The 24,637-nt window shown below is 35.7% G+C and overlaps 1 protein-coding gene and 1 long non-coding RNA gene across 3 annotated transcripts in view; one reads left to right on the forward strand and one right to left on the reverse strand.

Annotated features, from left to right (window-relative positions):
- LOC145943040 (uncharacterized) overlaps positions 1-4,583 on the forward strand; it is a 34,330-nt gene extending 29,747 nt beyond the window's left edge. Inside the window, exons 4-5 of the long non-coding RNA XR_014426463.1 lie at positions 2,838-2,977; positions 4,120-4,583. This is a non-coding gene — a long non-coding RNA (uncharacterized LOC145943040). The remainder of the gene's footprint in view (positions 1-2,837; positions 2,978-4,119) is intronic.
- On the reverse strand, positions 1,937-15,936 carry LOC145943015 (uncharacterized). Of its 2 annotated transcripts, none has more exons than XM_083050207.1 (8): positions 15,751-15,936; positions 13,354-13,521; positions 11,148-11,332; positions 9,566-9,804; positions 8,931-9,209; positions 4,134-4,476; positions 3,148-3,436; positions 1,937-3,052 (listed from the first exon to the last, which is right to left on the reverse strand). In XM_083050207.1, exons 2-8 carry the CDS (start codon positions 13,513-13,515, stop codon positions 2,831-2,833), a joined length of 1,719 nt encoding a protein of 572 aa, XP_082906333.1. In that variant the 5' UTR covers positions 13,516-13,521; positions 15,751-15,936; the 3' UTR covers positions 1,937-2,830. The 2 variants fall into 2 exon arrangements, with proteins under 2 accessions (XP_082906333.1, XP_082906324.1); XM_083050198.1 differs by lacking the exon at positions 15,751-15,936 and adding an exon at positions 15,170-15,717.
- Between the last annotated feature and the right edge of the window lie 8,701 nt (positions 15,937-24,637).

Consider the following 24,637-nt stretch of genomic DNA (forward strand, 5'->3'; position numbering starts at 1 on the left):
TCAAATTGCGAAAACAGTTAATAATATTACAGACTTTGTCATTACATTCACTGTGCTATTGTAATATAATAATTAATTTAATTTTTTGACAAAACATCAAAATTTATATGAAATTTATATCAAAAATTGGACGAATTAGATAAGTTAATTTATCTGTCTATAAGAAAAATTATTCAAACGAAATTTATTCATTCGATTGCGTTTGCGACTGCGTTTTTTGACTTATTGCAATAGTGTTTTGTGACTTCTATTTGTATTTCACGCTAAAGATAGTCCAAAGTAGGGATCAAAACATATGTTCGTACAGCTTATAAGATTTCTATTAATAAATATAATTTTATGTCTTAATTAATTGCGCTGGTTCACATTGTAATTTTCATTATCTTTAAAAATTTTATTTATTTGTGTTATTTGCAAAAGAATTTGAGATATTGAAGCAATCTAGTTAAGAATGCTGATCATTTCCTTCGCATCAACGATACGCAAATAATTTTATATCGCTAGTCGTTTCATGATAAGTCTCTTCACGATTGAGTAGATATGTAGACTAATTTTCATCTCCTATAACAAAGATTATTAAAAGATCTCGAATTGAGCTCTTATTAATTATTCGACCAAAAAAGCAAAAATATGCCAAGTGCACGATTAAAAAAATTTTAATTAAATTTATTTAAAAATTTATACATTTTCAACCGAGGTGGGTTCTTATTTGCCAGATATCTTTCTAATCACGGTTTATTAAACAGACGAAAACATTAAACATGCAATAATAAATAATAACGAGATAATTAAAAAAAGTATTAATACACATGTAATTTCTTGTATCACACATTACTTCGATCAATCAGTATTGCCTAAGTTTTATTATTGCAGATTTGTGGAATTAAGTACGGAAATTTTTAAAAGATGTTTTATTTCTTAAGCTTGAGATTAAAGAGATATATAAAATAAATATTATATAATTATAAATCAATTATATATAATATAATTTTAATACTTAATAGTATATATATTTAAATAAAAGATTGTAATTGTTTGTTGCATTTTTTAACATGTATGCTTTTATATTGTTGTTAAAAATGTAGGACACTTGGATACCTCCAGTGTATTTGGAGCGTACGATTCAATGATATATAACGCAGCCTAAGAGCAGCCTCTTCCTGGAGAGATCCTTACGTCATGTTTGTATTCGATTTTCACCAGGTACATCTCGTGTGTAAATATCACGAGGAGCAGCATTCTTCGAATTCATTTTGTCATAACTGAATATCTCCTTTATGTAACATTACTGCGGAATACGGCGGATATACGGCTGCTGAATAAATTAAACGGAGCTATTCTTCTTCTAAAATAAGAATTCTTCGTCGTACAGTTTAAAAATTAGGATGCATTATCTTAATATAGCGGATAAAAACTTATATATTTAATGAGAGAAAATATTTAATCTTCTTCTCTAAATATATATTCTATAAAAGTGAAACTTTTATAATTTTTGATGCGCATTTGACTTATTAACCCTTTCATTGTATACGATGTATTATGTCGAAAAGTAATCTCTCAACACGCTGTATGTACGTCTACATCATGGGAAATCGCTCTTCACTTGCGAACATCGTATATACCGACGTAATAACCGTAATGTCAACATAGAAATCCAATGCTAAAACAAAGGTACATCTTTCACCTGACACTATTGCGCAATTCTGTGTTTTTTTTATATTGAGCGCCGCAGCTAAATATTAATATAGTAATATATATTTTTATGGCAAAGAGAGCGAGAGAGAGAGAGAGAGAGAGAGAGAGAGAGAGAGAGAGAGAGAGAGAGAGAGAGAGAGAGAGAGAGATATGCATTTATTGGCAACTTTCTATTAGTTAAGAGGAGGAATTTTTGTGCAATAATTTTACATGAATATATTTGACGCATATATATTTCAATTATGTAAATAAAAGATATCTCGTAAAAGAATATATCTCCAAACATATTATATAATATTTTCTCTAATTGTAAGTTTATTTTCGAATGTATTTAAACGCAAATTTATTTCTCACATTTATATGCTTGTATCATATTCGATAATTTCGATCGATTGAAAGAGGAAATAAATAATACGAGAACTTGTTATTATATAATTATTATTGATACTATTATTATCGATATTATTATGTTGTTACTGTTATTATTATATTGTTAGTGAGGCATCTGTGACGTATAACAAGATAGCACGTATGTCGGGATTGTGTTACACTCCGCTATTAATTAGGATCATCTTGTTAACGAGATCCTCTGTTCGTACTCGATACAACGATACACAAAATCATAATTAGATTCATCAAAAGTGTGATATACATATACAAGCTTCTTTTACTCTCGTTACATACATATACAATCTTTAATTTGCATTGACTGTTCAGTGACATGATCAATTCGTTATAGATGCATTTGCAATTAATTTTAAAATCTGAAATTATTTTATCAAGCTTAGTAAAAGTATTTAATTTACCAGTAATAAATTATATTGTATTAATTATTTGCTTTTGCACGCTTTAATCACATGAGCAACCGACGGTGACAAATGATATAAATATTAATTGAAAATTTATTTTTTTCTCTGTTGTATGGCATCTAAGAATCACGAAAGATCCATAATAGGAAATATTTATTCAGAAATATCTCCCAGGCCTTCCATCTCCTTTCTCCTTCCTCATTTTATGGGGCAGGATAAGGACCATTATAACCAGCACACTGAACAGTCAAGGCGCAGTACATGAACAGTATGATAATATACGCGACATGTCGGTTAATTAAATAATTCATTAATTAACAAATTAATCAATAGGGATGGAGCGCGGCCAGACCGAGTCTCGGCGGTTCGGCGTAGCTGTGACGATATCTACCTGGTGTCGGAATCATCTCCAACGCTGGTCTGGCACTTTCACGGTCGAGTCCAGGGTATCTTTCGTGCTCCGACAGCTCCTGGTAAGCCGTGCTCCTCGTCCGTAGCTTGTCACGCAATTCTCGCGAGTGCTGCAAACGTTCTTGAAACTCTCGCACCTTATTTAATGAGCGAGATGCGGCACATTATAATTTTAAGATTAGCGTGTGTGCTAAATATACAATTTTTCAAATCGCAGACGCGCGACTCTTACCTCTCTCTGATCGACGGGATTCCGCTGATCTCTGAAATCTCTGCCGATACCCGGATTCTCGTAGAAGCTTCTCGGTCGTGGCCTCGAAGTCTCCGGTTCAGATGAACGTTCAATCGCGTAATGATGAGTCCTGGGTCGCGGTCTGCCCTTATAAGACACACCATTTTCACGATCCAACGCGTCCGACTGATTTCGTCTCATTACATGATCATGTGAAGACATGGAGTGCATGTTCATTAGATATTGACGACCAGATCGATCCTCGTGGACTTGTCTGGCCGATTCGACCCTGTCAAATAATAATAACTGGTTAATAATATAATTATTTAATAAGGAATTATATTTCTATACAGAAACTCTAAACACATAATCAGGATATTATTTCACGATATTATAATAATTTAGAAACTGATTCAAATCAAGGATTATATATTTCTGAATATTTATTTATCTTTTTATATATAAATGAGAGTTTAAGAGAAATTTTTTCTGTGAAAAATTTCATGGAATGTGAACATGCAGGATATCGATACTAACTGCAATTTCTACAAAACAAACGTATCGAGATCTGCGCCTTCATAAATCTTTCTTGCGGAGAATGCGTTTGATGTGAAATCTTCGTCATTCAAAACCTGTTCGAGCATGGAAAGCTGAACAGAACCGTATATGTACAAAACGAAAAGCTCGACAACATGTCGATGTCGCGTTTAGATCCCTGGATTAATACTCTCGACGACGACATTACATTACGACTTTTACTTCTTATCGATCCGCGCGATTGATGTCGCTGAATGTTTTCCGCATTAAAATGTGCTCGCGACATACACCAGATATTATATTACGGAATAAATTTATTTTCTAGCACGAGATAAACTTTTCTCTATTTATGTTATTCACAATTTTTATCACATAATTTTATAACAGGTAATTATATACTAATAAAAATAATATTTTCTCTCCGTTTCTCTCTAGGATCTCTCTCGCACCTGTGTACAGGATGATGCTCGACGTCTCTCTGCCTGGAGAAAACGGGTCTGGCGATGGCCTCCCTCTCCATAGCCCTAAACATTTCCTTGGCATCTTGGAACCTTTCTCTGGGACTGGTTATTTCGCCGGGATTGACCCTCGGCTGATATTGAGGACTCGGTGATCGCTGTCTAAACTCCGCCGCTCGTCGATTCCTGTTGCAATTCGGCGAAACTCCTCTGTTCGCTTGATTGGATGGTCTTTCGGGGCTTCGCGGCAGTCGCGGCAACGTCAGACTTGATGCAGCTGTTTCCACTTCTGGCAGATAATCATTTTCTTCGTTTAGCGCACCCCAATCGTCATCTACAAATTATTAATAATTATTAATCGTAATTTTGTTCCATATACATATACAAATATTCTCTCTATTCGTGTTGTCAAGTGTGTAATTTTTATTTTTACTTATTGAAATCGACCGTAAAAAATATACAATTTTAATCTTGACGTATCTGGTATCCATACTTTATGAATGATAGAAACATTTTGCGAAAGACAATAAAAATAAGTTGGTAAATGGTCGAGATATGGTTACGAATTTCATCAAGCGTGGCAAGTTTCGCTCTTCCAATTGACCCGTGGAAAATCGGTCGACAGTAATTCTCGCGGAATCTGGCATCTTGATGAGGTCAGAAAGATTTAAAGAGCGGTAGCGGGCTAAGAGAGGGCACAGATGAGGCTCGAAAAGACACGAGGAGGCTGATAGGTGCCTCGGGCTGTGGGCCGAGAATGCGGAACCTTATGTATGTATGTACAACGGCCTCCCACGAGGTCGACTCATGCACGAATTTATGTGTATCCACGCCGGTCGTCACCGTCATCAAGACAGCGTCTCATCATCATCATCATCAGCATGACTATCATTATCCATTGCCGTAAACAACGACGATACGGAGCGGCGGTCTCGGCCTCCGCCTTCTCTCGTGGAAACCTCGCATTCGGAAAAAGAACTCCTTTACGCAACAATCCGCCGTAGAGAGACGAAGTGCCGTTACTGTATTAGGTAAGGATCGGAAGGATGAAGTCAATTAAATCGGATCGTCCCTGACACCGCGAAATCGTTCGCGCACTTTCGGCATTTCGACTGTGTCTGCCAAGACAATGTATAATTATGACAATTATTATTATTATTATGCGTATTATTTATCATCGCGTTAAATCTATGGAACTGCAAATTAATCTAGAAAATTGCATCTGCAGCTAATGAGATACGATCCTTATCTATCAATTCCGTCATTTATATCGATAACGAACTCGAGGCAGCGTAACGGCACACATTCCGCGAGGATATTAAATCTCCATATACGCAATGAGGCATCGATGACCACGTAATTGATTAACGGCGATGCAAAGCGATAAATCGATAAAGTTAATCTTTGTCTGAAATCTAAGTAGCGTTAGGAATAGTTTCGCGCGAAATGCAGCCACGTCACGTACGTAAAATGATGCAGAATCGTGAGTATAAGATATATTCGTAAAGGTAGTTAAGTGTGTCATGTCGCTTTACACCGTAAGGATTTCTGGTAGGATCTAACGAGAGGCGCCGTTCACACGATGAGATGGGAGTGAAAAGATTGTGATCGGGTTGATGATCATCGCGGTCCGACATCTGTTGCGTCTTCTTCAATCACGCGGAATCTAAATGCGAAGCAGATTTTACACTTGTCGCGCATCTTTCTCGATATTCCACGGTATTTCATTTCGGAATAAATCATCGATTAATTCATCAAATGTTAAATAATTGAAACAATTACAGTTTTAATGATAGTCAAATATTAATATTATAATAATCATAAGATGATTAAAGTTTATCAAATTTTATGCGGCCTGATTAAAAGAGAACATGTAAATAAGATTTCTCTTCCCTCTGTCTCATTCGTGTTTTTCGTGTTGCGATTGATTCTTCTTAAAGCATCTGAATGCAAAGTTTCGTGAAACTATGCAATCTTGCGCGTCATACTTATATCCAGAAACCCATGGCATCGAATAGTTGCATTATTACATGGTTGATATTGATGTTTTACCTTAACATATTATTTGCAAATTGAATTATAGTTCAAGGATTACGTTGGTAGCGATAGACATACTCGAATGTTTCTATTCACGATTCAATCGAAACCGCGATTCGCAAGATGCCAAACTTGTGTGCAAAATCTGGGCGCTAATCGACAATTGGCTGGTTTACGTCGTCGTTCTGGAGGCAGCTGAGATACATGCACCCGTCGTAGGCCGTGGTACCTGCCGCTGACACGACGACGTCCTAACGGTATTCCTCTTCCACTGTAACAGGTGCTCAATACAATCTCTTTCTCTCTTCCTTTTGCGTGTGAGCTTAAACGTCGTGCGTATATCCACCGGTACATACGATGAGAGTATCTTCATTTTTTTTTCCTCTCTTCTTCATCGCGAAATTTATTCGGCGACGTTATATGGGTCAGTCGTCCGTTAAAAAACATGTTTCTCACGCGAGGAAGGCACACGCCCCATAAGACGAGCTCCTCGGCTTTGGAGCTCCGATATATACATACGTGCATCGCGTGCATATACTTAATATGCGCTCCATCGGTTCGCTTTGTACGAAAGATAAAGTAAGTAGGATGAATCCCATTTGCGCGAAGCTGTGCGAGTGCCAATAAAGCATCTATACTGTGTGAATCGCCGTTATATACATATACATATACTTCTCTCGATTATTCATCTGCGCGTCCCGGTTTCTAAAAAGTATACTCTAAACGAAATAAATTTCTCTCAATTGGATCGCGAGTTTTTAGAAGCCTCCTTCTTCATCAGATACTATTTGCGGGCTGCGGTCGCTTCTTTTATTTTCACAGTTTTAACCGCAGATAGTTTCAATCGCAAAACATGGAATCCGAGTCTTAAGCAACCTTAATTTCTGTGTAATGGTCAACTTTCCTACACAATTTTTCGTTGTGCGTAAATCGTCTTCCAAGAATGTGATTTCGCACGTTTCTCTCGCAAAGATATATAATGTAGGTATCATGTAAATTCGAAGTTTTTGGGTTCGGCCGGGGTGAAAGTGGACAATTTTATTGTTTTAGCGAAAGCGCGCGTGATTTATGACAAATCGGACCAAACTTGATTCCGTATTCGATACGACGACGACTCGATCGATGGCGGAGCAGCGATACAGAAGGAGGAGGAAAAGCGAGCGTGCTTAAAGACGACGAGAAACGATTTTTCGTAACTATCGGCAACTGGGTTACGAGGTCGTACGATTCGCCACTGCCCAGTTTTCTACGAGAGTCGATAAGATTCGAGCCGGCACGCACGGACACCTGTTCCGCGAGTAGAAAGTGCCCAAATTTTTGTCGTCCGACATGAATCTTTGACCGCGGAATCAGACATTTCCGCTTTCATGCGCAGGAAATGTTGCGAAAGGCTATCCGATACCTATCTCCGATAGGCAATAATATTTTCACGAAAAAAGAAAGAAATTCATCAATTAATGAATTTTTTCTGACAAGCAGACACATGTATATATATTGTTATTTTACAACTGCAATTTTTTTAGAACGAGATATTAATTTATTGCGTCATTAAAAACTAATTTCGCCGATCACTACCGATCACGGTAGTTCTCCTCGCTTCGAGAAGATTGATTATTGGGTGCTCGATCGTTTCCTGAGACGGATCGCGAAAAGAAGAAGCGATGACTTTCACTTTCATGTGGCGTCCAGCATGATCGGTTGCATTATCGCTTAACCGACGTAATGATGCGTCCAGTCAGTAGCAATCAATAGAGATTACTCTAAAAACTTTCCATTTTACAATTAACCGCGAATTGCATAACAATGCAACATTTTTTTAACGCGTCTGTCAAATATTTACATAACTACAACCCTTTTTCTTTCTTGATTTCTCTCGATCTCTTCTAGTCCATCGATATTTTATATCGCGAGATTCCTGGATCTTCCGAATATAAATTCGAACAAGTTATTCAACTTTCAGAATTTAATTGCGGCTATCCCGCACAAGGCAACGCGGCAATATAAATTTAATTACCGCAGAGAATCGACGATGATATATAAGTATGTCAAATAAGAAATACGTATCAAAATAGCAATACGTCTTGAAAACCTATTTTCACGGCCGTGTACCTATCTATGCAATTACTCTCAAAGAGCGATATTGCGCCAATAACGCGAAGAATTTATAAATTTAAAAACCACGTATGGTATGTAATACTCTCGCGGCAAGTTTCACATTCGCTAGATGCAATTGTCATGCTCGCAGTCAATTTCACGCATGCTCCTTCGCTCAAGCTTTCTTACTTGAAATGGGATGTTGCACTGTCTAACTTGACGCAACGTCCGAGATGCGAGAATGCTCTCATACTTTACATTGCAATGGCCTACTTGCTAATTTCATACATACATGTGTCCCTTTTAATAGCAACAATAGAAATTCTAGCTTGTCGGAAAGACATCTCTGGCATATTGCGAGAGTTTTAATTGTCAAATAATTATATAAAATTAAAAACCCGCCCCCCCACCCCCCCACACACATACGCTCTGGAAATTTGAAACTTGTGAACAAGATGATACTTGAATCTAATTATATGTAGAACAAAGAGTTTAATTTTTATATAAAGAAAAAGAATTAAGAACGAATAAGGAATGATCAAAGAATTATTTGAGAGTGCCTAGAAATTAGGATGCCTTATTAAAAAAAAGATGAAGCATTTCAAGGACCCAGATACAAATTTGGTGAACGAACTTTACGACAAAAAAATCACTCACCGGAAGAGGAATCTCTGGACGGTCTGGACGGTCTCTGGCCGAGGGGATGATGCGTCTGATAAGGCGGTGGGGTTGCCGCGGTGTCGGATCCTATGCCGCTGCTGGCTGCGCTTCTCGTGCCACCCCTATCGATGGCCGTGCTACCACCCACGATAGTCTGATTCAAGCAACGTCTAAACTCGATGCCGGCCAAGTTGCCACGGTGTCTGTGCACGGTGTCATAGTCGCGCGGAGGCAATAATATCGGGCCGACGTGATTGTCGTCGGAATTACCTCTGCCTGAAACACGATTGTATCCACATTGTTGCCTTGACATGTATTCGAACGAGCGCGGATGCTCTAGCGTTCGTTCTCTCGCGCGGATTTAAATCGTCGATTGCGAGAGTAGCGTTTGATATGAATATTAATGAAAGAGAATAAATGAAATTTTGAAAACGGTGACCCTTATTATGTATAATTTTGTTCCTCATTATTTTATTTATTAAAAGATATATTTTTTCCTATGTAAAATTTCACACGTATCTCATAATATATACGTAATACTTTTCCGAATATTTAATTCACTTGTGCGTGCTGACATACATATAGAATCTTGTACAGCGAAATGTTAAGCGAGACTTAAAGGAGGCATTCACCTAATTTCGCCCGCAGCTCGGCGGCCAGAGACTCGTAAATGGTCGTGGTTTGGACCGGATCGTGTCTGAGCTCACCGCTGCCTTCAGAAGACTCGGACTCTCTGGTACTTCGGCCATCGCTGCCTAGATTGCTGCGGATCCTGCCTTCGCTCGCCGTGACCCTGGCCAAATTGTCGGTGTGTGACGCCAACGCTTTCAACTGGCCACCCAACAATTCGGCGGTTTCGACTGAGTCGCATCTAAAATAAGCAAGGAAAGCAAGGCGAAAGATAAGGAGAAGTCCTGTCTTTTTGATTTCTCAAAACGATGGAGAAATAAAATCTCGGAGAAATGATCTAATTCTATTGACTTTATACTGATGTTCCTGTGTGATTTTACTTGTATTCTTCGCGCAGCATCGCATGAAAAACTCTACCAGGTGTCTCAAAACAGTTTATGACTAGCAAGACAAAGATTGGATAAACAGAAAATACAAAACCCCTTCCGTGTAGGAGAGCATGAGAGGTGTGGGATCAGATCTCTATTTTGCTCTTGCGAAAAATGCGTGTGGAAAATGCACATTATATTTATATATCTAGATGTAAACTCGTGATAAGCACGATCAGTGTTTCTAATGGGAAAAGAGGACCGGCCGTTCCTTCTCATTCGGATTATCGATATATATATATATATATATATATATATATATATATGTATATATACCCAACAAAATTTATCGCGGAATATAATTGTATATATTCATCCGAGCTCTCTATACCTATTACAAAATGTTCTTTAACGGGACTTTCATTGAGCATACCAGAGAGATCGCGCGCCTTCGCGGTTACTTCGATTTGAACAATCGCCGTGATCCTCTCGTAGAACGGCCTTTCGTTTCTCTTTTTGCAGCCACGCGCATCAAATAAAATTTGAGATCTTTTTCGAGATTCAAACAATTATATCAAATGCGTGCTAATTACCCCGATATATGTATATATAATAATTTGCTTCAATAATTTGCATATTAATGACAAAGTTGCTTTGAATACATCTCTATTCGTTCGCTGCTTCGTTGCAACGATATAATACGATCGATGTGCGGACTTTGCCGAATTCACAGAAAATCATTAGTGAATCTGTTTAGAATTATGAAAGTCATTAATTAAAGAACGAAACGCGGCCCGTGATGGGTGAGATTGAGGTGACGAATCGAACGGACGACCTCTATTTAACCGCAAATTCCTCGTGTGGATTTGAAACAGCGTGGTTGCATCTGACATATTTCCATTCTATTATATTTATATATTTATATATAAATATAAATATATTATATATTGATATTTATATATAATTTATATATATCAATTATAAAAATCTATAATTTTTTAAAATTTATAATAAGCGATTTATAAGTATACTTAAGTACTACTGAAAGAGTTATTAAAACAGAACTATTAGTTGAAAAAAAAATTTATTTTGAACTAATATTAAGTTGTCTCGAAAATAAGAATTTTCGAAAATTGATTAGCTTGATTCAATGAATAATTTTTCGCTTATTCATGTATCGATTATTCATATTAGTTCGCGGAATGAGCTCTCTGACCTGTATGCGTGCACGTGCACAGGATTGTTCGTTGCAGGATTCGGCAGCAACAGAGTCGCGGCTACGACGTCTTCCCGCTGCACGGCTGCCAGCACCGCGTGACCTGGTACCAAGTGTTTCACCGCCGACCTCGTCGAGCCACCCGGATGAACCGTTTGTATTATCTTCAGACCTTTGTTGCTCACCTATCAAATATAAATGCATCGCCGTTCACGTCGCTTGCGCAAGGCCTGGCTTTGTTTGCATCTCACGCTGCACATTCCGCACAATCAACATTTAAACGTACAACACATGATACATAATAAAGATATGCATTAATAATAATAGATATATATAGGACATTTTTTTCCAAAATAAAGCTTGTTAAATTTTCTATATAAAAGTGATATTGCATCGAGCTATAGAGGGATGACAGTTAGTAATTAATTAATAATAATAAAATCAAAGTTTCTTGTGTCGTACAGTTTTAGCTCTCTCGATTACCTCGTTCTTTATCTCGCATCCCGCATTTGCGAGCATTCGTCCTTGTACTTAAAGAGAATCACGTGAGAGAGCAGATATACGCGAGAAGGCGTGTGTGTGCGCCGCGTAATTCTCTCTCTCCGAACAGCAACGTGTTCCACTTCGCGAAAACACTTAATTACCGCGCCGTCGATCATCGCGACGATTCGAATTGCTGAAATGCTCGCGAGACCGGTTATGGATATCTACCACCTACGGACAACCCCGTAGACTTTCCCGCATCGTCCATGCCTCGCGCTCGGCGCAATTACACTTACACAATAATTAGATGGATCTCATTTCATAACGTGTCTTTTTCTATACGATGTGTACGTGCCTTGCACGGTGCAATTTCGACAGAATAGCGAGTGCATCGAACAGGCGGAGGAGAGGAGCTAAGGGAAAAAAATAGAAAATAAAAAAATAAAGAAACATTAAGAATTTTTAAGGCTCTCGATAAATAAAATTAAAAAATATAAATTTATATGTATATTATTTTCACATAACTCTGACAAATTTTTATTTTTATTATATATATAAAATATGTGGCGAATGATTTTCAATGAATGGTTGTCGCGAATACAGTTAGAAATGAAACTTAATTAATTGTAGCAACCGTTCATGTTCCTGTCGCGAACCGTTCACGCATAATAATAATAATCTTTTAACAGCATGTGCGATCGGGCACATCTGGCGCATGTAGATTAAAAATTCGCTAATCATTACAAAGAACCCGTTCGCTTCATTTGACGCCGTTACTAACGAGCATTGAATCATTCCTTACACTGCTGTTTAGGTTTGACTTACGTTTAACGAGATTTATTGCATCACGTACTGGTAGCAAATGCAATTTCTAAACGAACCAGCGTATTATTTTTTTCAGACGCCACTTGATATGCATCGAGAAGCGCATGCCCCACGTGCTAGTCCTTTTAACAGTCACGAAACAGTTTTGGCACCGTGCGTTCATTTTCTCTTTTCGCTAATGCTAATAAGTTAGTATACTGAACTCGTTTCTATAAGATTCGGGTCAGTGAATTTATTATTATTTTTATTCGCTCGGCGAACACGTAACGTTACAGATACATTAAGTTGCATGCGCTTTTAGAAAACAATTTCATTGTACATCTATTGTAACTGTCAGAAAAGAAAATGTATTAAATACAAATGTATATATATATATATATATATATATATAGATATAAATAATGTAGCATTTTGTAAACAAGAATAGACATTCTCTTTTATAAATATTAATCGGGAAACCATAAATTTTTTAATAAAAATTATTGGAACGCGTTACGGTTTCTTCACCGTAAGTTGTATCGCAAACGCGAGTTCCATCGAAGTTGATGCATCTCTCATCAGCTTTATAATTATCGAAAATTCCCACGTTCCTAATATTACATCAAGACGTCGCTAATTCGAGTCCGAAGTCGTCCTTTCGTCGCGATTGGACAGAAAACATGGAGGATCATTTCGAGGGATCATATCTAAGCTTGCAGCTTAGATAAGGTCGTGATTTTTAATCTCCAGCGATTGCGTTTATTGCTAGGCATGCAGATAAATAGGAATAAGAAGAGGATAAATAGAGGATATGTTGGGGCGAGAACTATCGCCAATCTTGTGCGCGTTTAATTCGTTTCCGTTTAAGATATTTTCGGCGCGCGCTGCCGAAACCGGATTTTAGGATGGTACCGCTCACCTGCAGTGTGACCTTGAAAGGTTCTTGAAGTCGTTCCCGCTCCAGCAGGTAAGCTATGGCACCGGGCATCGCGTCCACCCCCTTGGCCTCTCTCGCGCCAAGATACCAGACGTAATAGAAGCTCTTCTTGACATCCTTGCTACCTCTCAGGCGTAGGGCCATCACTCACTGTGTTCGCGAAGAAATAAATCAACTTCATCATTTCGTTCTCGCAGAGAAGGACTCGTTATCGAGGAAACGGATTGAAACGGTAAACGCGCCGGATAATGAACGATCCGTTATTACGGACGTATTCGACATTTAATCGAAGTGCTCTTTATACGAGTGCCTGTCGATTTACTTGACTTTACAGTCTAATAATCTTTCCTTTATATTCAAAATAATGGATGAGAATTTTTTCCACTGTATTCTAATATATCGTATGAAAATTTAACTCGCGCCGCTTTTGAGGTAAATAAATATAATTATACGGCGTGTGTGTGTGTGACGTTAATTTATTGTTTGCTAAAGACACACCCAACTGATAGAACCATTGGCATAAAGTGATAACGTACAGCGTGCAAGAGTTCGCTGTTTTTAATAGTCGCAATAACACTTTTTATCATTATGGGCTGTGAATAGGTTTACCAATGAAATAGAATCTAGATTAAATTGTTATAACAATGATTAACAAATAAAGTCGTTTCTTACGCAATAGATAAGAGAGATTGAAAATATAGCGAAAATATTTTTTGATATTTAATATGCGAATATATTAAACACATACTTAGGCACGGAAGCAACTGCGGAAATTGCGCGGATAATGTCATGATCGCGCAAAACGTAAACAGATACAATTTCCTGCATAATTTTTATTTAATTATACACTTCATTTTTCTCTCTCTCTCTCTTTCTCTCCCTCTTTCTTTCTCTCGATTGAAGAAAAACGTCAATTTTCCACGAGCTAGGCTTTTACCGTACTTGCCGCGCGAGCAAGCCTGTCGGTTCATCCACTTCCTCAATTACTTTCACGCTTAAACCCGTTTCCACGTTATCCATCTCGCGGCGAATCGTTTCCCACTGATCCTTAACGACGACGGTGCTTTACAACGGAAATATTTTACCAGTTGAAAGCGTATCGAGCGATAGGAACCGATGAGACAAATCATGAAAATTCACGTGTTTTTAAGCGCGATATTGACGAATAATAATTTTAATTTTCGACATTTCATTATTGTTGCTCCAATGAATTGTTCTTACAATAATTTTGTATAAAATATTTTTTATATTAGCGAGAGAACATCTCTCGATTTGCTGATTTTTTTTTTATTTAAGTAGTACCAGATTAAATTTTGATACGCTTCTCTTTCTTCTGATCTTCAAATTAACGTTTGTCCATAATATTCGTCCGTAACTACTTAAGCGTACTTTGCACGTCTTCTTTTCATTTGACGCTACACATACGCGCTGAATTTTAAATATCCTGATTGAATATCTTTTCGCACGCGTGGCTGTACTGTTTTAAAAGTACCTTTAAAAGATTTTTATATATTTTGTAAATATTTTTTTCTTAATAAAGCGGTGTCAATTCACTTTCGACATTTATACGTCTGCTCATCTTAAAAATAATTGCCAAACAATCAAGAGAATTTCATTTCAATTGTGAAAAAAGAAAAGGCAGACCGTGGTTCTCTCGAAACATCAAGACAATCCTGGATATTTAAGGATGTTCATCGCCGAGATCGATTTAAAGTTGGTAGCTCTACGCGACAGCCCTAGTCCCTGCAGCAGGGAGATATTGGGGCCCTATACTATTCTGCCGTACACCGCCACTTGCCTGTGTATATGTCGGCGATCTTCGCCTCGCGTTTCACAGCTATCCTGAAGAAGATCCGGAAAGTCGAGGGCCTCTCGCACGCGCGTCCCGCACACGTCATGTACATACAATCGCACGAACACGATATGCACACCTGTAACTCGCGGCCTCGTCTGACAGCTGCGGGAGTCTAACCACTTTTCCACGCACGGGCCGTAAGGCCTCTCCGTTCTGTCGAGCGACGCTCGTTGATCTGAATGGCGGGAACGGAACGAAACGGAACGGGGACCAGCGGGCCCCTCGGCTCGCGAAATCGGTCTTCTCCGGGGCCCCTCGGCTTAGCTCGCCGATGAGCAGAGAATGTATCGAAAATTATTTCGGTATATATCAAATATATGCCAAATTTCACGAGATAATTGGAGATATTAAGAGTGAGCAAAAAAAAAAAGAAATCAAACCGAGAAAAGGAGAGAGAATAATGATCAGAGATTCGGTCACGAGACTTTTATGTTCAGTTCTATGGCGGTCTCTCACGCTTGTGTTCTGAAGGTCCCTGACATCTCCCGATCTTCTGCCCTTTCTCTCCTAAGCTCTTCTCCTACCTCTGTTCTCTGTCTGATCGCCACACCTTCTTGAAGATCGATTCGAGATCGACCGCGACGGTAACACTTTCCACGCTCGCAAAGAGAAAGAGAGAGGCGCCTCTAAGAGCGACTTCTAAGCAACTCTGTCAAATAGATTCCGTCCTGAATTCGTCTTGATTCTCCTTCGTCTCTCTACGAAGAGAAGAGAGGAACGCGGGTCTTTCCTCTCTCCCCCCTTCTTTTCTCCTTTCTCTCTGTCTCCTGCTTCAACGATGTCTTTCTCGATTTATCTACCTGCTTGCGTCTGTCTACCTTGCTCGGGTTTCATCCTCCATCTACCTTTCTTTGGACCTTCGCTGCATCAATAGTAATCCAAGTCAATAAAGGAGGAAAGAGAAGAGGGAGACTCATCTTTATTTCTTGATTTTTCCTTCTTCGAGGTGAGAAATTTTGACAGTCGATGTCTTTTTTCTTCTTTCGGTGCATCTCGCTTGCATCCAAAAGAGCCACAAAAACACGCTCGAGAGGTTTCTCCCTCTTCTGCATTCAATACACCCGTATATAGATACCGTACTCACTTCATCCGCTAGGTTCTACAGAATATAACGATTAGTGATAACTTTTAGTAAATTAATGTCTCATTAGAGAAACAAGAATCTGCTCCTACTGATCTGCAGATAAGTCAGGAGAAAAATTAAAAAATTGATCATTTAAATAATCTAACAAAATTAATCGATTTATTGTGCAATAATTTAATTTGTAATTTTAATTGAATGAATCATATATAAATGTCCGCGAGTCCAACAGTTTAACAAATATTTGCGGCCTTGTGTTGTGTCCGGTGCAAATATTGCTTCACCATTTGATCACGCGTGTGGAATATCCTTTTCGAATCATACATAATTCACAAATACCATAAACGTTATCTCCTTTTATAACGATATATTTATAGAACAGATTTTCTAATAATATTTTTACAATTTCTCGCATCTAGGAAGATAGATATCAAGAAATTTACAAGCAATAATATTTATTCAAATAAAATAATTATTAGAATTGAGGATTCTAAGTTGAAAGCGCGTAAAAAATGATAAATCGTGGCAAACAAATTATTTTATAATCTGTCGATATAACAGAAAAGAAATTATTGTAAAACGGGTTCATTCTCTTGAGACAGGATGTATGCTATTTTATAGCGGCGTACACGTCACCGAGGGAACTTCAATCTAATCAACGTAACGGCTTGTAGCATTTTGCCGGACAATGCGCTCTGAAGAGAGCTCAGGGAAATGAGTTTTTGCATAACTTAACATATGTATATCTCGATGTCTAATCGTTGTGTTGTGGGGAATGAAAAACTGGAAGGGATTTCGGAATGAATTTCATGAGAATATTAACATCGAACATAGAGAAAGTACACTTAGTCAATAATAATCGGAACTTCTATGAGGCTTGTATAAAATAATTGCAAGTCACAGATACATTTACCTCAAATTAGAAAGTTTTAATATAGAAATTTGTTAAGATTGGAAAAATTAAAGATTTTTTTGTAAATATTTTTTAAACGAGAATTTTATTATTCATAAGCTTTTCGAATTTATAGATATACATACATAAATCGTAATGATTCTTATTTAAGATAAAAGACAATATGAGATAGATTTTGTTGCAATATATATTTGAAGGATCAAGCTGTGGGATCATTGGAGAAAGAGATAATATACTATCAAACAATACAATTACTCGACAACGACATTTCACCGCGATTTGCGTGCAAAGCAGAACTCAACTTTCAATCTTGCGACATGAATAATATTAGTATTAGAGATATCCGAATTAAACTTTGAAAATTTCTTTAGCGTGATTATCTGTCGGAGAAGATTTCTTTATTACGATGTCATAAAAACGATTAGAAAGTCATAATAGAACGTAATATAAAATCGTATTATTGTATAGTATTTACAAGATGCATTGATGATAAAAGTGAACAACAAAGTATATAAAATGGAAAAAAATGGAAAAAATATTTTTAAAAGTTTTTGCGTGCATACATTATATTCTGAAACAATAATCTTAGATACAAATCTTAGATAAAATATTATTACGCAGTAGTATAATTAAAATATAAATTAACAATATTACGATATGTACAAATGTAAATTCATAAAATGTAAGCTTTTCTGGCAACATGTAGCAGAATATGAAATGTGTGACAGATTTGCCATTAATTATAAACTTAAGAGAGATTGACATACGTAAGAAGCTAAGACTCACCCGCAGCCCTGACATTTTGTTGATCGCACGAGGTCATGAAATTTAATTTACATTACATCTGTTAATACATCTTGGCAATTTCTGATTGTCACTTTCTCTTATATAATAATCTTATATATTTTTTTTAATAAAAAATCAAACAGAATCAAATAGTTAGTAAACGATTAGTGATATAACCTCTTCTAATTGTGAACTATCCTTTCTTTAAAAAAGGCATGTTAAGTCGATTCTCGAATGTATCGCAGTCCACTCGAATTGTATCGAAGTCATCTCGAAAGTCTCAAAGTGTATTGCTCTTTTCCGCAATGCTCATTGGCTCTCTGTCGATTTACGTTGTATGTTAAATTCGTAGCATCGAAAGGCTGTCATCGCGAGGGTTAGCAGTTAGCAGTTTGACAGTTAGTCCAAAATAAAATTAAATAGAATAATATGTTTTAATTAATATGTTATAATACTTTAAACTTCTTTAATATTTTTGACATTCGCGTTGTGTTATATTCGTAGCATGGAGAGGCTGTCATCGCGAGAATTAGCAGTTAGCAGTTTGACAGTTAATAAAAAAAAAAATTAAATAAAATAATAATATGTTTTAAATAATATGTTATGATACTTTAAACTTGACTAATATTTTCGCGGAAAAAAAAGCAACAATACTTGCGAGAATCGACTTAATATGCCTTTTTTAAAAAAGAACTACAACAACACAAGCGCGCGCTACGCCATTCCTCAATTTTATATAAAAAAAAAGATGTTTTTATATAAAGTTTGTCTAAACTTGATTAATATTTTTTGACAAAAATCAGATGATTAAAGCATTACATTACTAATCAAATTTTAAAATGAAAATATGTTATTAAAATTAAAATAATAATTTTATAAATAATATGTTATAATACCTTCTCTGCGATTAATATTTTTTGCCAGAAATCAGCTGATAGTCATAAATATTAATCAAGTTTAAAAAATTATAATATACATTATTAAAAACATATTATTATTTTAAATGTTATAACATATATTCTTATTTTAAAAATTAATTAGCAAGTTAACGCTTTAATCAGCAGATTTTTGTCAAAAAATATTGATCAAGTTTAAACAAACGTTATATAAAAATATCAACCTTTATTCTATAAAATCGAAAAATAGCGCGCGCTTATTAGATCAAAAAGTTTGTACGCTGGTATGCAGATGGTATCATCATAATGTGCACACAATGTACTGTTAAAATATATGACAAATTAATTTTTGGCTCGCTTTAAACAATTGAAAATTAAAATTTTTAAACCGCGGACCCCATATGGTGCGAATTCATTTTACGTATATAAGATCAAAAAGATTGTACGCAGGTATGCTTATGGTACCAAAATAATATGCAAACAATACAAGATTAAAATATATATACGATTAATTTTTGGTTCGTTTTAAAATATTGAAAAATAAAATTTTTAAGTCGCTGATCCCATACGGCGCACAATTATATTACGTATATTATATCAAAAAGTTTGTAGGCTGGTATGCTGATGGTATACCTTCATAATGTGTAGACAATGTATTGTTAAAATATATGATAGAATAAATTTTGGTGCGTTTTAAAATACTGAAAATTAAATCTTTTATGCAGCGATTCCCATACGGCGCACAATTATATTACGTATATTATATCAAAAAGTTTGTAGGCTGGTATGCTGATGGTACCATCATAATGTGCAGACAATGTACAGTTAAAATATATGATAGATTAATTTTTGGCGCGTTTTGAAATATTGAGAATTAAAATTTTTAAGCCGCGAATTCCATACGGCTCAGATTTATATTACGTATATTAGATCAACAAAGTAGTACGCTGGTATGCTTAAGTTACCAAAATAATCTGCAAACAATACACTGTTGAAATATATATACGATTAATTTTTGGCTCGCCTTAAAATATTAGAAATCGATACTTTTTTACAGTTGACCCTATGCGACGCAATCTTATTCTATGTATATCAAGTTAAAACATTTGTACGCTGGTGTCTATTTGGTACCAAATGATTCTGTAATCAATGTACTATTAAAATGTATAATCGATGAATTTTTGGCTCGTCTTAAAATATTAGAAATGGATACTTTTTTGCCGCTGACCCTATGCGACGCATCCTTATTTTATGTATATCATATTAAAAAATTTCTACGCTGGTGTCTGCATGGTTCCAAAAGATTCTGTAATCAATGTACTATTAGAATGTATAATCGATGAATTTTTGGCTCGTCTTAAAATATTAGAAATTGATACATTTATGCCGCTAACCCTATGTGACGCATCCTTAATTTATGTATAGCAAATGAAAAAGTTTGTACGCTGTTGTCTGCTTGGTACCAAAAGATTCTGTAATCAATGTACTATTAAAATGTATAATCGATGAATTTTTGGCTCGTCTCAAAATATTAGAAATTGATACTTTTTTGACGCGGACCCTGTGCGACGCATCCTTATTTTATGTTTATCGTATTAAAAAATTTGTACGCTGGTGTCTGCATGGTACCAAAAGATTTTGTAATCAATGTACTATTAAAATGTATAATCGATGAATTTTTGGCTCTTCTTAAAATATTAGAAATCGATACTCTTTTACCGCTGACCCCATGCGACGCAACCTTATTTTATGAATATCAAGTTAAAAAATTTGTACGCTGGTGTCTGCATGGTACCAAAAGATTCTGTAATCAATGTACTATTAAAATGTATAATCGATGAATTTTTGGCTCGTCTCAAAATATTAGAAATTGATACTTTTTTGACGCGGACCCTGTGCGACGCATCCTTATTTTATGTTTATCGTATTAAAAAATTTGTACGCTGGTGTCTGCATGGTACCAAAAGATTCTGTAATCAATGTACTATTAAAATGTATAATCGATGAATTTTTGGCTCGTCTTAAAATATTAGAAATCGATACTTTTTTACCGCTGACCCTAAGCGACGCATCCTTATTTTATGTATATCATATTAAAAAATTTGTACGCTGGTGTCTGCATGGTACCAAAAGATTCTGTAATCAATGTACTATTAGAATGTATAATCGATGCATTTTTGGCTCGTCTTAAAATATTAGAATTTGATAGTTTTTTGACGCGGACCCTGTGCGACACATCCTTATTTTATGTTTATCGTATTAAAAAATTTGTACGCTGGTGTCTGCATGGTACCAAAATATTCTGTAATCAATGTACTATTAGAATGTATAATCGATGAATTTTTGGCTCGTCTTTAAATATTAGAAATCGATACATTTATACGCTGACCCTATGCGACGCATCCTTAATTTATGTATATCAAATGAAAATGTTTGTACGCTGGTGTCTGCTTGGTACCAAAAGATTCTGTAATCAATGTACTATTAGAATGTATAATCGATGAATTTTTGGCTCGTCTTAAAATATTAGAAATTGATACATTTATGCGCTGACCCTATGCGACGCATCCTTATTTTATGTTTATCGTATTAAAAAATTTGTACGCTGTTGTCTGCATGGTACCAAAAGATTCTGTAATCAATGTACTATTAAAATGTATAATCGATGAATTTTTGGCTCGTCTTAAAATATTAGAAATTGATACATTTATGCCGCTGACCCTATGCGACGCATCCTTAATTTATGTATAGCAAATGAAAATGTTTGTACGCTGGTGTCTACATGGTACCAAATGATTCTGTAATAAATGTACTATTAAAATGTATAATCAATGAATTTTTGGCTCGTCTTAAAATATTAGAAATTGATACATTTATGCCGCTGACCCTATGCGACGCATCCTTAATTTATGTATAGCAAATGAAAATGTTTGTACGCTGGTGTCTGCATGGTACCAAAAGATTGTGTAATCAATGTACTTTTAAAATGTATAATCGATGAATTTTTGGCTCGTCTTGAAATATTAGAATTCGATACTTTTTTACCGCTGACCCTATGCGACGCAACCTTGTTTTATGTATATCAAGTTAAATAATTTGTACGCTGGTGTCTGTTTGGTACCAAATGATTCTGTAATCAATGTACTATTAGAATGTATAATCGATGAATTTTTGGCTCGTCTTAAAATATTAGAAATTGATACATTTATGCCGCTGACCCTATGCGACGCATCCTTAATTTATGTATAGCAAATGAAAAAGTTTGTACGCTGTTCTCTGCTTGGTACCAAAAGATTCTGTAATCAATGTACTATTCAAATGTATAATCGATGAATTTTTGGCTCGTCTTAAAATATTAGAAATTGATACATTTATGCCGCTGACCCTATGCGACGCATCCTTAATTTATGTATAGCAAATGAAAAAGTTTGTACGCTGTTCTCTGCTTGGTACCAAAAGATTCTGTAATCAATGTACTATTCAAATGTATAATCGATGAATTTTTGGCTCGTCTTAAAATATTAGAATTTGATACTTTTTTGACGCGGACCCTGTGCGACGCATCCTTAATTTAAGTATAGCAAATGAAAAAGTTTGTACGCTGTTGTCTGCTTGGTACCTAAAGATTCTGTAATCAATGTACTATTAGAATGTATAATCGATAAATTTTTGGCTCGACTTTAAATATTAGAAATCGATACATTTATGCGCTGACCCTATGCGACGCATCCTTAATTTATGTATAGCAAATGAAAATGTTTGTACGCTGGTGTCTACATGGTACCAAATGATTCTGTAATAAATGTACTATTAAAATGTATAATCGATGAATTTTTCGCTCGTCTTAAAATATTAGAAATTGATACTTTTTTGACGCGGACCCTGTGCGACGCATCCTTATTTTATGTTTATCGTATTAAAAAATTTGTACGCTGGTGTCTGCAAGGTACCAAAAGATTCTGTAATCAATGTACTATTAGAATGTATAATCGATGAATTTTTGGCTCGTCTTAAAATATTAGAATTTGATAGTTTTTTCACGCGGACCCTGTGCGACACATCCTTATTTTATGTTTATCGTATTAAAAAATTTGTACGCTGGTGTCTGCATGGTACCAAAATATTCTGTAATTAATGTACTATTAGAGTGTATAATCGATGAATTTTTGGCTCGTCTTAAAATATTAGAAATTGATACATTTATGCCGCTGACCCTATGCGACGCATCCTTAATTTATGTATAGCAAATGAAAAAGTTTGTACGCTGTTCTCTGCTTGGTACCAAAAGATTCTGTAATCAATGTACTATTCAAATGTATAATCGATGAATTTTTGGCTCGTCTTAAAATATTAGAAATTGATACATTTATGCCGCTAACCCTATGCGACGCATCCTTAATTTATGTATAGCAAATGAAAAAGTTTGTACGCTGGTGTCTGCATGGTACCAAAAGATTCTGTAATCAATGTACTATTAAAATGTATAATCGATGAATTTTTGGCTCGTCTTGAAATATTAGAATTCGATACTTTTTTACCGCTGACCCTATGCGACGCAACCTTGTTTTATGTATATCAAGTTAAAAAATTTGTACGCTGGTATCTGTTTGGTACCAAATGATTCTGTAATCAATGTACTATTAGAATGTATAATCGATGAATTTTTGGCTCGTATTAAAATATTAGAAATTGATACATTTATGCCGCTGGCCCTATGCGACGCATCCTTAATTTATGTATAGCAAATGAAAATGTTTGTACGCTGGTGTCTACATGGTACCAAATGATTCTGTAATAAATGTACTATTAAAATGTATAATCGATGAATTTTTGGCTCGTCTTTAAATATTAGAAATCGATACATTTATGCGCTGCACCTATGCGACGCATCCTTAATTTATGTATAGCAAATGAAAAAGTTTGTACGCTGTTGTCTGCTTGGTACCAAAAGATTCTGTAATCAATGTACTATTAGAATGTATAATCGATAAATTTTTGGCTCGTCTTTAAATATTAGAAATCGATACATTTATGCGCTGACCCTATGCGACGCATCCTTAATTTATGTATAGCAAATGAAAATGTTTGTACGCTGGTGTCTGCTTGGTACCAAATGATTCTGAAATGAATGTACTATTAGAATGTATAATCGATGAATTTTTGGCTCGTCTTAAAATATTAGAAAATGATACATTTATGCCGCTGACCCTATGCGACGCATTCTTAATTTATGTATAGCAAATGAAAATGTTTGTACGCTGGTGTCTACATGGTACCAAATGATTCTGTAATAAATGTACTATTAGAATGTATAATCGATGAATTTTTGGCTCAACTTAAAATATTAGAAATTGATACATTTATGCCGCTGACCCTATGCGACGCATCCTTAATTTATGTATAGCAAATGAAAATGTTTGTACGCTGGTGTCTGCTTGGTACCAAATGATTCTGAAATTAATGTACTATTAGAATGTATAATCGATGAATTTTTGGCTCGTCTTAAAATATTAGAATTTGACAGTTTTTTGACGCGGACCCTGTGCGACACATCCTTATTTTATGTTTATCGTATTAAAAAATTTGTACGCTGGTGTCTGCATGGTACCAAAATATTCTGTAATCAATGTACTATTAGAATGTATAATCGATGAATTTTTGGCTCCTCTTAAAATATTAGAAATTGATACATTTATGCCGCTGACCCTATGCGACGCATCCTTAATTTATGTATA

Source organism: Prenolepis imparis, unplaced genomic scaffold, assembly GCF_030444845.1.
Source record: "Prenolepis imparis isolate NDT839.2.m4 unplaced genomic scaffold, iyPreImpa1.0 SCAF_1, whole genome shotgun sequence".
NCBI classification, from domain to species: domain Eukaryota; kingdom Metazoa; phylum Arthropoda; class Insecta; order Hymenoptera; family Formicidae; genus Prenolepis; species Prenolepis imparis.